The 13,312-nt window shown below is 54.3% G+C and overlaps 1 protein-coding gene across 1 annotated transcript in view; it reads right to left on the bottom strand.

The window, feature by feature from the left end:
- The window catches only part of LOC140387133 (large neutral amino acids transporter small subunit 4-like), a 27,478-nt gene extending 14,510 nt beyond the window's left edge, over window positions 1–12,968 (bottom strand). Inside the window, exon 1 of the mRNA XM_072470143.1 lies at window positions 12,910–12,968. Coding sequence (XP_072326244.1) covers window positions 12,910–12,968 — 59 coding nt within the window. The remainder of the gene's footprint in view (window positions 1–12,909) is intronic.
- Window positions 12,969–13,312: the final 344 nt, after the last annotated feature.

Raw genomic sequence — 13,312 nt, 5'->3', positions numbered from 1 at the left:
TGTTCGGGTACACAGAGGGAGAATTCCGAATGTCCAATTCACCTAACAGCACGTCTTTCAGGACTTGTGGGAGGAAACCGGAGCACCCGGAGGAAACCCACGCAGACACGGGGAGAACGTGCAGACTCCGCTCGGACAGTGACCCAAGCCGGGAATCGAACCGGGCACCCTGGAGCTGTGAAGCCACAGTGCTAGCCACTGTGCTACCGTGCCGCCCATTTGAATTCCAACCTCCACACCTTTCCCTCTCTCGGCCTCACTCTCCTTCTTTCCAACACTGCAAACCCAGCTCACTGACCACATTTTGATCACCTGACCTAATATCTCCTTATGCGGCACGGTGACACAGTGGTTAGCACTGCTGCCTCACAGTGCCAGGGACCTGGGTTCAATTCCGGCCTCGCGTGGCTGTCTTTGCGCAGTCTGCACGTTCCCCCCGTGTCTGCGTGGGTTTCCTCCGGGTGCTCCGGTTTCCTCCCACAGTCCAAACAATGTGCAGGTCAGGTGGACTGGCCTGGGAGTGGGCCTGGGTAGGGTGCCCTTTCGGGGGGTCGGTGCACACTCAATGGGCCGAATGGCTTCCTTCTACACTGTTGGGGTTCTCTGTGTGAAATCTTGTTTTATAATATTCCAGTGAAGCACCTTGCGGATACTGCATTGTTAAAGGCGCCACATAAATATAAATTGTTGTACGAGTGAAGGGAAGGCCAGTTAGCGAGTGGGCCAATGTTTCGAGTAGAAACCTCACCTAACACAGCCAAACCTAAACAATATTTAAATTATATTCGGATGATGCGGCTGAAATGATACGAGATCTCCATGGAGATCTTTTCAAAGCTCCGCTAGCTGAAGGATAGACATCGCTCCTGGTGCTCTGGGCTGTGTATTTGTCAATGGGATTTGCAAAGAGCATAGAGAGGTTTTCTGATTGAGAATTGACACAGGTCTTATTTTACTCCCCCATCAACCCCCCCCCCCCCTTTCAATCTCCGCTGTCTTTCTTAAAACACCAGGTTAAAGTCCAACAGGTTTGTTTCGATGTCACTAGCTTTCGGAGCACTGCTCCTTCACCTGTCCATTCACCCGAGGAAGGAGCAGCGCTCCGAAAGCTAGTGACATCGAAACAAACCTGTTGGACTTTAACCTGGTGTTGTAAAACTTCGTACTGTGCCCACCCCAGTCCAACGCTGGCATCTCCACATCATGGGCGAAATTCTCCGGAAACAGCGCGATGTCCGCCAACTGGCGCCCAAAACGGCGCCAATCAGACGGGCATCGCGCCGCCCCAAAGGTGCGGAGGTCTCCGCATCTTTGGGGGCCGAGCCCTCACCTTGAGGGGCTCGGCCCGCGCCGGACGAATTTCCGCCCCGCCAGCTGGCGGAAACGGCCTTTGGTGCCCCGCCAGCTGGCGCGGAAATGACATCTCCGGGCGGCGCATGCGCGGGAGCGTTAGCGGCCGCTGACGGCATTCCCGCGCATGCGCAGTGGAGGGAGTCTCTTCCGCCTCCGCCATGGTGGAGACCGTGGCGAAGGCGGAAGGGAAAGAGTGCCCCCACGGCACAGGCCTGCCCGCGGATCGGTGGGCCCCGATCACGGGCCAGGCCACCATGGGGGCACCCCCTGGGGCCAGATCACCCCGCGCCCCCCCCAGGACCCCGGAGCCCGCCCGCGCCGCCTTGTCCCGCCGGTAAGGTAGGTGGTTTAATCCACGTCGGCGGGACAGGCATTTTAGCGGCGGGACTTCGGCCCATTCGGGCCGGAGAATCGCGCGGGGGGGGGGGCCCGCCAACCGGCGCGGCGCGATTCCCGCCCCCGCCGAATATCCAGTGCCGGAGACTTCGGCAACCGGCGGGGGCGGGGTTCACGTCAGCGGGGGGGTCGGAGAATCTCGCCCCATGTCTTTCTTAAAGTTTGACACAGAGAAGAAAGTCATTAAAAAATCCAATTGGGAATTGAAGAGAAACCTCCCGATGAGAACACAGAACTGACTGGCACAGGAAGTGGTCCAGGTGAATTGTTATTAACCCCGTCGTGCACCCCGTGTCCTGGTTTCTGCTTTATTTCGTCGGACACGTTCTTCAGAGGCACCCAGTGCAGCCAGAGGGAACCTGGAGCATCAGCACCCCCTGCTGGTGAAGTGCAGTGACTGCCAGAGTTAAAGTCGAAGCAGGAGGGGGGCCCTGGCAGCCTGTTCGATAAAATCGAGGCTGATCCGAGTGTGACCCCAACTCCACTTTCCCTGTCAACCCCCCGACACTGTCAAACAAAACTCCGTCCAGGATAGTTTATTCAGTGACCCAGCCACCACGGCGCTCTGTTGAAGTGAATTAGTGACAGCGTTGACCCTCTGACAGAATAAAGTCTTCCTCATCTCCATCTCAAATGGGAAATTTCACATTTTTAAATCCCATCCCCCCCCCCCCCCCCCCCCCCGCCCCCCCGAGGCCCTGCTGTTGGTGACAGGACCGGCAGTGAGTGAGTCCCACTCACCCCTCACCCCCTGCGCTCGCTCACCCCTCGACCCCTCGCTGCCGGGCTGTTCAAATCCCTCCATGACCTCACCCCCTCCCTACCTCTGTGATCTGGTCCAGCGTCTCGGCCCTCCGCAGCCTCTGCACTCTCGAGTTTCGCCATTGGCGGCTCCGAAATTCCCCCCCAAACCTCTCCCCCCACCCCCCCCCCCCCCCCTCATCTCCTCCTGCGCGAGAACTTTAAAACCTCCCTCTTTAAAAAACATTTGGTCTTCTGTCCTTGTGCCATTATGCACCTCGGAGCAAAATGTTGTTTTCTAAATGCACCCGGGGAACGCCTTTGAATGTTCTACAGTATTTAAAAAATTTGTAAATGAGATGTGGGAGTTCCCCGCTGATGCCCCGGCCTATCCGAATGGGCGTTATGTAGTGGGGTGTCTCCCGGACCCCGAGTGCCAGGAAACACCCGTTCAATCTCCCTACGCGACTCTGTCCCCATTTGTGTAGACCTTGCCCACGGCCAGTCCGGCTCATTGTCTGGTCAATGGTCACCCCCACAATGTTGATTGTGGGGGATTCAGTGATGATAATCCCATTGAATGTCAAATATTATACTAATGGAGCTAGCTAAAAGCAAGTTGGTGTTAATGACGGGAGCAGATCCAAGTGTAGTTTTTTCTATCACAGTTCCACCTCCACCTACTGAACCGGGTGATGGCATTTCTGTAAAATGGTGGCCAATTCCTCCGTGTGGAGCGAAATGATTGGATTGTTTCACCGTCCCACATCTCCGTCAATCAATCCGGTCTCCTGACAGACATGGACCTCATCCTCAGCAGCACATTCCACCAGGAACCATCTGGAATGTTGTATCCCTCGCTGGACACACCCAAACCCATTCCCAAATATTCACCCAATTGGTTTTTGAAGTAAGTGAAAGGAAAATCAGGAAGAATTCTATTTCTGTCACTCCTTCCAGGACATCAGAGTGTCCCAGAGTGTTTTACAGCCAATGGAAGTACGTTGTTAAACAGTCATCGCTATTGTAGGGGCTCAGAGGTCTGTCGCACAGGATCAGCCGTGCAGGTTCGGTCGCAGTTCCGGTTCAGGTACACTTGGGAACCGTTCCTCAGCAGGTGGTAAACCATCACCAACAGGAAGATGTGGCGATGCCGGCGTTGGACTGGGGTGGGCACAGTAAGAAGTCTGACAACACCAGGTTAACAGGTTTGTTTGGAATCACTAGCTTTCGGAGCACTGCTCCTAGATCAGGTGAAGTGGAGGCTGGTTCACAATCGCAGCCTGTATAGGAGAGACACAATTACAAAGATAATTACAGATTGAAACGTGAAGAATGGTTGGAACGCGAGTCGTTACAGGAACAGACAGTGTGAGTGGAGTGAGGGATAGTCACAGGTAATCGAGGTGCCAATTGTCTCAAGTCAGGACAGTTAGTAGGATTCTGCAGACCCGGGCAGTATGGTGGGAGTTACGTGTAATGTGACATGAACCCGAGATCCTGTTTGAGGACGTCCTCATGTCCTCATGTGTGCGGAACTTGGTTCCCAGTTTCTGCTCGGCGATTCCTGCGTTGTCGTGTGTCTTGAAGGCCGCCTAGGAGAATGTTTATCGGTACATCAGTGGCTGAATGTCCTTGACTGCTGAAGCCTTCCCCAACAGGAAGGAAATTCGGCATGTCCACATTAACCCTTACCAACTTTTACAGATGCACCATAGAAAGCATCCTATCCGGCTGCATCACAGCCTGGTATGGCAACTGCTCGGCCCAGGACCGCAAGAAACTTCAGAGAGTCGTGAACACCGCCCAGTCCATCACACGAACCTGCCTCCCATCCATTGACTCCATTTATACCTCCCGCTGCCTGGGGAAAGGGGGCAGTATAATCAAAGATCCCTCCCACCCGGCTTACTCACTCTTCCAACTTCTTCCATCGGGCAGGAGATACAGAAGTCGGAGAACACGCAAGAACAGACTCAAAAACAGCTTCTTCCCCACTGTCACCAGACTCCTAAATGACCCTCTTATGGACTGACCTCATTAACACAGCATACACCCTGTATGCTTCTTCCGGTGCCAGTGCTTATGTAGTTACATTGTATATGTTGTGTTGCCCTATTATGTATTTTCTTTTTCTTTTCTTTTCTTCTCATGTACTTAATGATCTGTTGAGCTGCTCGCAGAAAAATACTTTTCACTGTCCCTCGGTGCACGTGACAATAAACCAATCCAATCCAACACTCCTGTCTGGCGATTGTTGCGCGACGTCTGTTCATCTGCTGTCGTAGAGTCTGCATGGTCTCACCGATGTACCACGCCTCGGGTATGAGATAGACAGCCATCACAGGTGAGAAAACCAGCCACCAGTTACAGGGGACATACACACGTGAGTCGGCCAAACTGTCTACCTCAAATAATCAAATAAACTGTTGGGTTGGATCAGTTTATTGTCACGCGTACTGAGGGACAGTGAAAAGTATTTTGCTGCGAGAAGCTCGACAGATCATTTAGTACATGCAATGAAAATACATACTCAACCACGAGCTCGATGACACATCTCAGGTGCTAGCGAGAGGTCACTGGGAATTCCTCTCACGTGTAGGTCAGAGGGCAGAGGGTTTAAGGCACTCTCCAGACATTTAAGCATTAATCATAGGTACTAGGAGCTAGAGAACAATTCAAGTCATGGAGCCTTCTTCGTCTTTCAACACGTTCAGGGCTGACAAACAAGGTCAGTACTGAGGGAGTGCTGCTCTGTCAGAGGGTTAGTACTGAGGGAGTGCCGCACTGTCAGAGGGTCAGTACTGAGGGAGCGCTGCACTGTCAGAGGGTCAGTACTGAGGGAGTGCCGCACTGTCAGAGGGTTAGTACTGAGGGAGTGCCGCACTGTCAGAGGGTCCGTACTGAGGGAGTGCCGCACTGTCAGAGGGTCAGTATTGAGGGAGTGCCGCACTGTCAGAGGGTCAGTACTGAGGGAGTGCTGCACTGGCAGAGGGTCAGTACTGAGGGAGTACTGCACTGTCAGAGGGTCAGTACTGAGGGAGTGCCGCACTGTCAGAGGGTCAGTACTGAGGGAGTGCCGCACTGTCAGAGGGTCAGTACTGAGGGAGTGCCGCACTGTCAGAGGGTCAGTACTGAGGGAGTGCCGCACTGTCAGAGAGTCAGTACTGAGGGAGTGCCGCACTGTCAGAGGGTCAGTACTGAGGGAGTGCCGCACTGTCAGAGGGTCAGTACTGAGGGAGTGCCGCACTGTCAGAGGGTCAGTACTGAGGGAGTGCCGCACTGTCAGAGGGTCACTACTGAGGGAGTGCCGCACTGTCAGAGGGTCAGTACTGAGGGAGTGCTGCACTGTCAGAGGGTCAGTACTGAGGGAGTGCTGCACTGTCAGAGGCTCAGTGCTGAGGGAGTGCCGCACTGTCAGAGGGTCAGTACTGAGGGAGTGCCGCACTGACAGAGGGTCAGTACTGAGGGAGTTCCGCACTGTCAGAGGGTCAGTACTGAGGGAGTGCTGCACTGTCAGAGGGTCAGTACTGAGGGAGTGCCACACTGTCAGAGGGTCAGTACTGAGGGAGTGTTGCACTGTCAGAGGGTCAGTACTGAGGGAGTGCCGCTCTGTCAGAGGGTCAGTACTGAGGGAGTGCCGCACTGTCAGAGGGTCAGTACTGAGGGAGTGTTGCACTGTCAGAGGGTCAGTACTGAGGGAGTGCCGCTCTGTCAGAGGGTCAGTACTGAGGGAGTGCCACACTGTCAGAGGGTCAGTACTGAAGGAGTGCTGCACTGTCAGAGGGTCAGTACTGAGGGAGTGCCGCACTGTCAGAGGGTCAGTACTGAGGGAGTGCCGCACTGTCAGAGGGTCAGTACTGAGGGAGTGCTGCACTGTCAGAGGGTCAGTACTGAGGGAGTGCCGTACTGTCAGAGGGTCAGTACTGAGGGAGTGCCGCACTGTCAGAGGGTCAGTACTGAGGGAGAGCCGCACTGTCAGAGAGTCAGTACTGAGGGAGTGCTGCACTGTCAGAGGGTCAGTACTGAGGGAGAGCTACACTGTCAGAGGTTCAGTACTGAGGGAGTGCCGTACTGTCAGAGAGTCAGTGCTGAGGGAGTGCTGCACTGTCAGAGGGTCAGTACTGAGGGAGTGCCGCACTGTCAGAGGGTCAGTACTGAGGGAGTGCTGCACTGTCAGAGGGTCAGTACTGAGGGAGTGCTGCACTGTCAGAGGGTCAGTACTGAGGGAGAACCACACTGTCAGAGGGTCAGTACTGAGGGAGTGCCGCACTGTCAGAGAGTCAGTACTGAGGGAGTGCTGCACTGTCAGAGGGTCAGTACTGAGGGAGTGCCGCACTGTCAGAGGGTCAGTACTGAGGGAGTGCTGCACTGTCAGAGGGTCAGTACTGAGGGAGTGCCGCACTGTCAGAGGGTCAGTACTGAGGGAGTGCCGCACTGTCAGAGGGTCAGTACTGAGGGAGTGCCGCACTGTCAGAGGGTCAGTGCTGAGGGAGTGCCGCACTGTCAGAGAGTCAGTACTGAGGCAGTGCTGCACTGTCAGAGGGTCATTACTGAGGGAGTGCTGCACTGTCAGAGCGTCAGTACTGAGTGAGTGCCGCACTGTCAGAGGGTCAGTGCTGAGGGAGTGCCGCACTGTCAGATGGTCAGTACTGAGGGAGTGCTGCACTGTCAGAGGGTCATTACTGAGGGAGTGCTGTACTGTCAGAGGGTCAGTACTGAGGGAGTGCCGCACTGTCAGAGGGTCAGTGCTGAGGGAGTGCCGCACTGTCAGAGAGTCAGTACTGAGGGAGTGCTGCACTGTCAGAGGGTCAGTACTGAGGGAGTGCCGCACTGTCAGAGGGTCAGTACTGAGGGAGTGCTGCACTGTCAGAGGGTCAGTACTGAGGGAGAGCCGCACTGTCAGAGAGTCAGTACTGAGGGAGTGCTGCACTGTCAGAGGGTCAGTACTGAGGGAGAGCCACACTGTCAGAGGGTCAGTACTGAGGGAGTGCCGCACTGTCAGAGAGTCAGTACTGAGGGAGTGCTGCACTGTCAGAGGGTCAGTACTGTGGGAGTGCCGCACTGTCAGAGGGTCAGTACTGAGGGAGTGCCGCACTGTCCGATGGTCAGTACTGAGGGAGCGCTGCACTGTCAGAGGGTCAGTACTGAGGGAGCGTTGCACTGTCAGAGGGTCAGTACTGAGGGAGTGCCGCACTGTCAGATGGTCAGTACTGAGGGAGCGTTGCACTGTCGGAGGGTCAGTACTGAGGGAGTGCCGCACTGTCAGAGGGTCAGTACTGAGGGAGTGCCGCACTGTCGGAGGGTCAGTACTGAGGGAGTGCCGCACTGTCAGAGGGTCAGTACTGAGGGAGTGCCGCACTGTCAGAGGGTCAGTACTGAGGGAGTCCTTCACTGTCAGAGGGTCAGTACTGAGGGAGTGCCGCACTGTCGGAGGGTCAGTACTGAGGGAGTGCCGCACTCTCCGAGGGTCAGTACTGAGGGAGTGCCGCACTGTCAGAGGGTCAGTACTGAGGGAGTGCCGCACTGTCAAAGGGTCAGTACTGAGGGAGTGCTGCACTGTCAGAGGGTCAGTACTGAGGGAGTGCCGCACTGTCAGAGGGTCAGTACTGAGGGAGTGCTGCACTGTCAGAGGGTCAGTACTGAGGGAGTGCCGCACTGTCAGAGGGTCAGTACTGAGGGAGTGCTGCACTGTCAGAGGGTCAGTACTGAGGGAGTGCTGCACTGTCAGAGGGTCAGTACTGAGGGAGTGCCGCACTGTCAGAGGGTCAGTACTGAGGGAGTGCTGCACTGTCAGAGGGTCAGTACTGAGGGAGTGCCGCACTGTCAGAGGGTCAGTACTGAGGGAGTGCCGCACTGTCAGAGAGTCAGTACTGAGGGAGTGCCGCACTGTCAGAGGGTCAGTACTGAGGGAGTGCCGCACTGTCAGAGGGTCAGTACTGAGGGAGCGCCGCACTGTCAGAGGGTCAGTACTGAGGGAGTGCTGCACTGTCAGAGGGTCAGTACTGAGGGAGTGCTGCACTGTCAGAGGGTCAGTATTGACGGAGTGCTGCACTGTCAGAGGGTCAGTACTGAGGGAGTGCTGCACTGTCAGAGGGTCAGTACTGAGGGAGTGCCGCACTGTCAGAGGGTCAGTACTGAGGGAGTGCCGCACTGTCAAAGGGTCAGTACTGAGGGAGTGCTGCACTGTCAGAGGGTCAGTACTGAGGGAGTACTGCACTGTCAGAGGGTCAGTACTGAGGGAGTGCTGCACTGTCAGAGGGTCAGTACTGAGGGAGTGCTGACTGTCAGAGGGTCAGTATTGAGGGAGTGCTGCACTGTCAGAGGGTCAGTACTGAGGGAGTGCTGCACTGTCAGAGGATCAGTACTGAGGGAGTGCCGCACTGTCAGAGGGTCAGTACTGAGGGAGTGCCGCACTGTCAGAGGGTCAGTACTGAGGGAGTGCCGCACTGTCAGAGGGTCAGTACTGAGGGAGTGCTGCACTGTCAGAGGGTCAGTACTGAGGGAGTGCCGCACTGTCAGAGGGTCAGTACTGAGGGAGTGCCGCACTGTCAGAGGGTCAGTACTGAGGGAATGCTGCACTGTCAGAGGGTCAGTACTGAGGGAATGCTGCACTGTCAGAGGGTCAGTACTGAGGGAGTGCCGCACTGTCAGAGGGTCAGTAGTGAGGGAGTGCTGACTGTCAGAGGGTCAGTACTGAGGGAGCGCTGCACTGTCAGAGGGTCAGTACTGAGGGAGTGCTGCACTGTCAGAGGGTCAGTACTGAGGGAGCGCTGCACTGTCAGAGGGTCAGTACTGAGGGAGCGCCGCACTGTCAGAGGGTCAGTGCTGAGGGAGTGCTGCACTGTCAGAGGGTCAGTACTGAGGGAGTGCTGACTGTCAGAGGGTCAGTATTGAGGGAGTGCTGCACTGTCAGAGGGTCAGTACTGAGGGAGTGCTGCACTGTCAGAGGATCAGTACTGAGGGAGTGCCGCACTGTCAGGGGGTCAGTACTGAGGGAGTGCCGCACTGTCAGAGGGTCAGTACTGAGGGAGTGCCGCACTGTCAGAGGGTCAGTACTGAGGGAGTGCTGCACTGTCAGAGGGTCAGTACTGAGGGAGTGCCGCACTGTCAGAGGGTCAGTACTGAGGGAATGCTGCACTGTCAGAGGGTCAGTACTGAGGGAGTGCCGCACTGTCAGAGGGTCAGTACTGAGGGAGTGCTGCACTGTCAGAGGGTCAGTACTGAGGGAGTGCCGCACTGTCAGAGGGTCAGTACTGAGGGACTGCTGCACTGTCAGAGGGTCAGTACTGAGGGAGCGCCGCACTGTCAGAGGGTCAGTACTGAGGGAGTGCTGCACTGTCAGAGGGTCACGACTGAGGGAGTGCTGTACTGTCAGGGGGTCAGTACTGAGGGAGTGCTGCACTGTCAGAGGGTCAGTACTGAGGGAGTGCCGCACTGTCAGAGGGTCAGTACTGAGGGAGTGCCGCACTGTCAGAGGGTCAGTACTGAGGGAGTGCCGCACTGTCAGAGGGTCAGTACTGAGGGAGTGCCGCACTGTCAGAGGGTCAGTACTGAGGGAGTGCTGACTGTCAGAGGGTCAGTATTGAGCCAAGCCATTTCCGATGTTCTGGCTGTACGTTGACTGTACGTTGGGTACGAGGTTTGTGCCCCACTCCACCGGGATAATGCAAATGCGTCTAAAAAACGCTATTTGTATCCTCCAACTAGTCCGGGAATGGATGGGCGAGGATTGGTCCAGGTCCTGACAGGAGAGTATTTGACACTGTGGACCGTGCGGTAGGCTAAGGGGGTTAGTCTTTGAGGATTTGCCCCCAAAATCCGTCGGAGGCACATCCCGCCCACAATGCAAGATCTGTGCACCTCATCCCCACCAGTCCCTCCTCCCCACTGCCCCTGTCAGAGATGCCTTAATTGAGCTGATCCCCCAGAGACCCCCCCCCAGAGATCTTCAAAATAAATAGACCCCCAGTAAAGACCCTTCCTGTTGATTCTCTTACTTCCCACTTCTTTTACTTTGTGATTATCATTTTCACGCACGGATATTTAACGAGCATATACTTTTCAGTCGAGCAGAGGATGTGTGAAACTCAAAATGTGAAATAGTACACTGTGCTAGTGGAGATCTAGCTTTTGAACAGCAGAACTCAGACTTTCTGGCACCCAACAGGTCGGAGGGATTCAGTTCGATTGGTTGACTGGTGGCCAATGAATTGGCCAGAGGCCTATTCTGCCAGGCAACAGGTGGTGATTGGGTCTTGCCCGAGTGCGACGGTTTTCACAGAACCCAGGGTATCAGCAGTCGGGCCCTGGAATCAGAGATAAGAAGCTATGCGCTTATGTCTGTCTCTCTCTCTCCTATGCCGCCTATCTGCTGATTCCTCAACCTGCAGAGAGGTTTCTGAGACCGGGATGAATCTACAGTGAAAACCACCACAGACTGGAAGCAAAACCCTCCAGGTGAAAGCCTAGACGGCGGAAAGGTGTACAGGAAGACATCCGTCTGAAACCGAGACTTGTATCCTTCCTGATGCCCCTCTGCCCTCTCTGTGTTTGTCTGTCTTGTGTGTGCAGAGAGTGGGGAGAGTTAAAGAGGGATTAGGAGTTAGGATTTAGATAATAGTCTCCCAAATGAGAATCCTGCCCAATGTCTCCAATTAATTATTCCACAGGGAACCTCTTAATATAAATAAAAATCCATCAGCCCAAACGTTTACGATGCTTTAATTGCACCTCTGGCTCCCAAAGTCCTAGCTGTGTTTCAGGCCAGGATTTTAAAAACATTACTGGAGCAGTCACACACACTAACTTTTACGCCTTACTGCACCAAATATAAATATAATACAATATGTGTGAAATCCCTACATTCATCACACTGGGCAAGAACACAGCAGAGATAATATATTGTGAATAAGTGCTGAAGTTATCCACTTTGGTCGGAAAACGGAAAGGCAAAATATTTCTGAAATTATGGGAGTTTGGGACGTGATGGTGTCGAAAGGGTTCTGGATGTCATTGTCTAGGGGTCACTAAAAGCTAACAGCTATGTGCAGCAAGCCATTAGGAAGGCAGATAGTCCGTTAGCCTCCATTGCCAGGGGATTTGTGCACAAGAATAAGGATGTTTTGGTGCAGCTATCGGATCCCTGGCGGGACCACACCTGGAATACTGTGCACAGTTTTGGTCTCCTTGTCTCAGGAAGGATTTACGTGGCAGAGAGAGAGAGCAGCGAAGGTTAGAATCCCTGGGTGGCAGGATTATCTTCTGAGGAGGGATGGAGGAGACTGGGTCTGCATTCAGAGTGTTGAAGGAAGAGAGGTGATCTCATTGATACACCCACTGTTTATCGGCAGCGCGGGGCATCGACGGGAAACCCCATTGACAACTGGCGGCAGCCGAGTTCCCTGCAGCCTGGGAGCAGAGCGTTGCTGATAAACCTACAGCTGGGGGACTGAAGAATCCTGCCCGGGACCTTGCCCCTGGCTGGGCAGTCTAGAACCGTCAGACTCAACCTCAGAATGAGGGGCAGCCGAAAAAAACTGAGACGAGGAGGAATTTCTTCACTCGAAGATGGCGAGTCTTTGGAATTCTCTAACCCAGAGTCTATGGAAACTCAATCTTGAACTTTTTCAAGGCAGAGAGCGATGGATGTTCTAATTGAAGATGGCAGAGCAGGCTCGATGGGCAGAATGGCGTGCTCCTATGTTCCAGGGCCCAGGCTGCATTAGGGCGGCACGGTGGCACAGTGGTTAGCACTGTTGCCTCACCACTCCGGGGACACGGGTTCAATTCTGGCCTCGCGTGGAGTTTGCACGTTCTCCGCGTGTGTGCGTGGGTTTCCTCCAGGTGCTCCGGTTTCCTCCCACAGTCCAAAGATGTGCAGGTTAGGCGGATTGGCCATGATAAATTGCCCTTAGTGTCCAAAACGTTAGGTGGGGTTACTGGGATAGAGTGGAGGCGTGGGCTTAAGTGGGGTGCTCTTTCCAAGAGCCGGTGCAGACTCGATGGGCCGAATGGCCTCCTTCTGCACTGTAAAGTCTATGATTCTAGGATGGCAGTTTCCTTCCCTCTGGGTTTTCATGAACCTATTGGGGTTTGAAGACAACCCGACAGCTTTTCATGGTCACTTTTACTGAGACCCCAATTCTTTAGTTCTAGATTTTTCAAACCAGCTAATCTATCGCCCTTGGTTAGATTTGAACTCAGTCTCTACGTTACTGAGGCAATGACAGAACCTTTACACGGCCTACCCCAAGAGCGGTGCGCATTCCCTTGGGTTCATAGAATGACTGAACCTTACAACACAGAAGCTGGCCATTCAGCCCATTGAGTCGATGCTATCTCTCTGAAAGGGCAAACGCGGTGGATGAGTCCTTTCTGAGCACATTCTGATTATCATTTGAAATTTGACCCACTCACCTTTCAGACACCGCACTCCAGATTGTGACGACCCTCTGGGTGAATAAGTCCCTTTCCATTTCCTCCCCAATTCTTTTGCCAATTATTATTATTTTTAAAAAATATATATTTATTAAAGTTTTTAACACAATTTTTCTCAATTACAAGCAATACCCCCCCCCCCCTGTAACAAAAAAAAAGATTCGAGAAATCGTGCGGAGCAAGATATATACAATGCAAAATAGTATATTTACACAGCTTTGTACACTGGCTCTCTCCCCGTACGTGCCAGTTTCCCCGACTCTTCACGTTATCTCTTGCTCATCCACCCCCCAGGCAGCTCCCCCTCCCCCCGCCCGCCCCCCCCCCTCCCCGGACATGTGTTGTGTCCCGTCCCCCCCCCCCCCCCCAGGTTGCTGCTGCT

The sequence above is a fragment of the Scyliorhinus torazame genome, chromosome 12 (genome assembly GCF_047496885.1).
Source record: "Scyliorhinus torazame isolate Kashiwa2021f chromosome 12, sScyTor2.1, whole genome shotgun sequence".
In the NCBI taxonomy this organism is placed as follows: Eukaryota; Metazoa; Chordata; class Chondrichthyes; order Carcharhiniformes; family Scyliorhinidae; genus Scyliorhinus; species Scyliorhinus torazame.
Note: the sequence above shows the minus strand (reverse complement) of the source record. Positions and strands in the feature narration are given on the sequence as shown.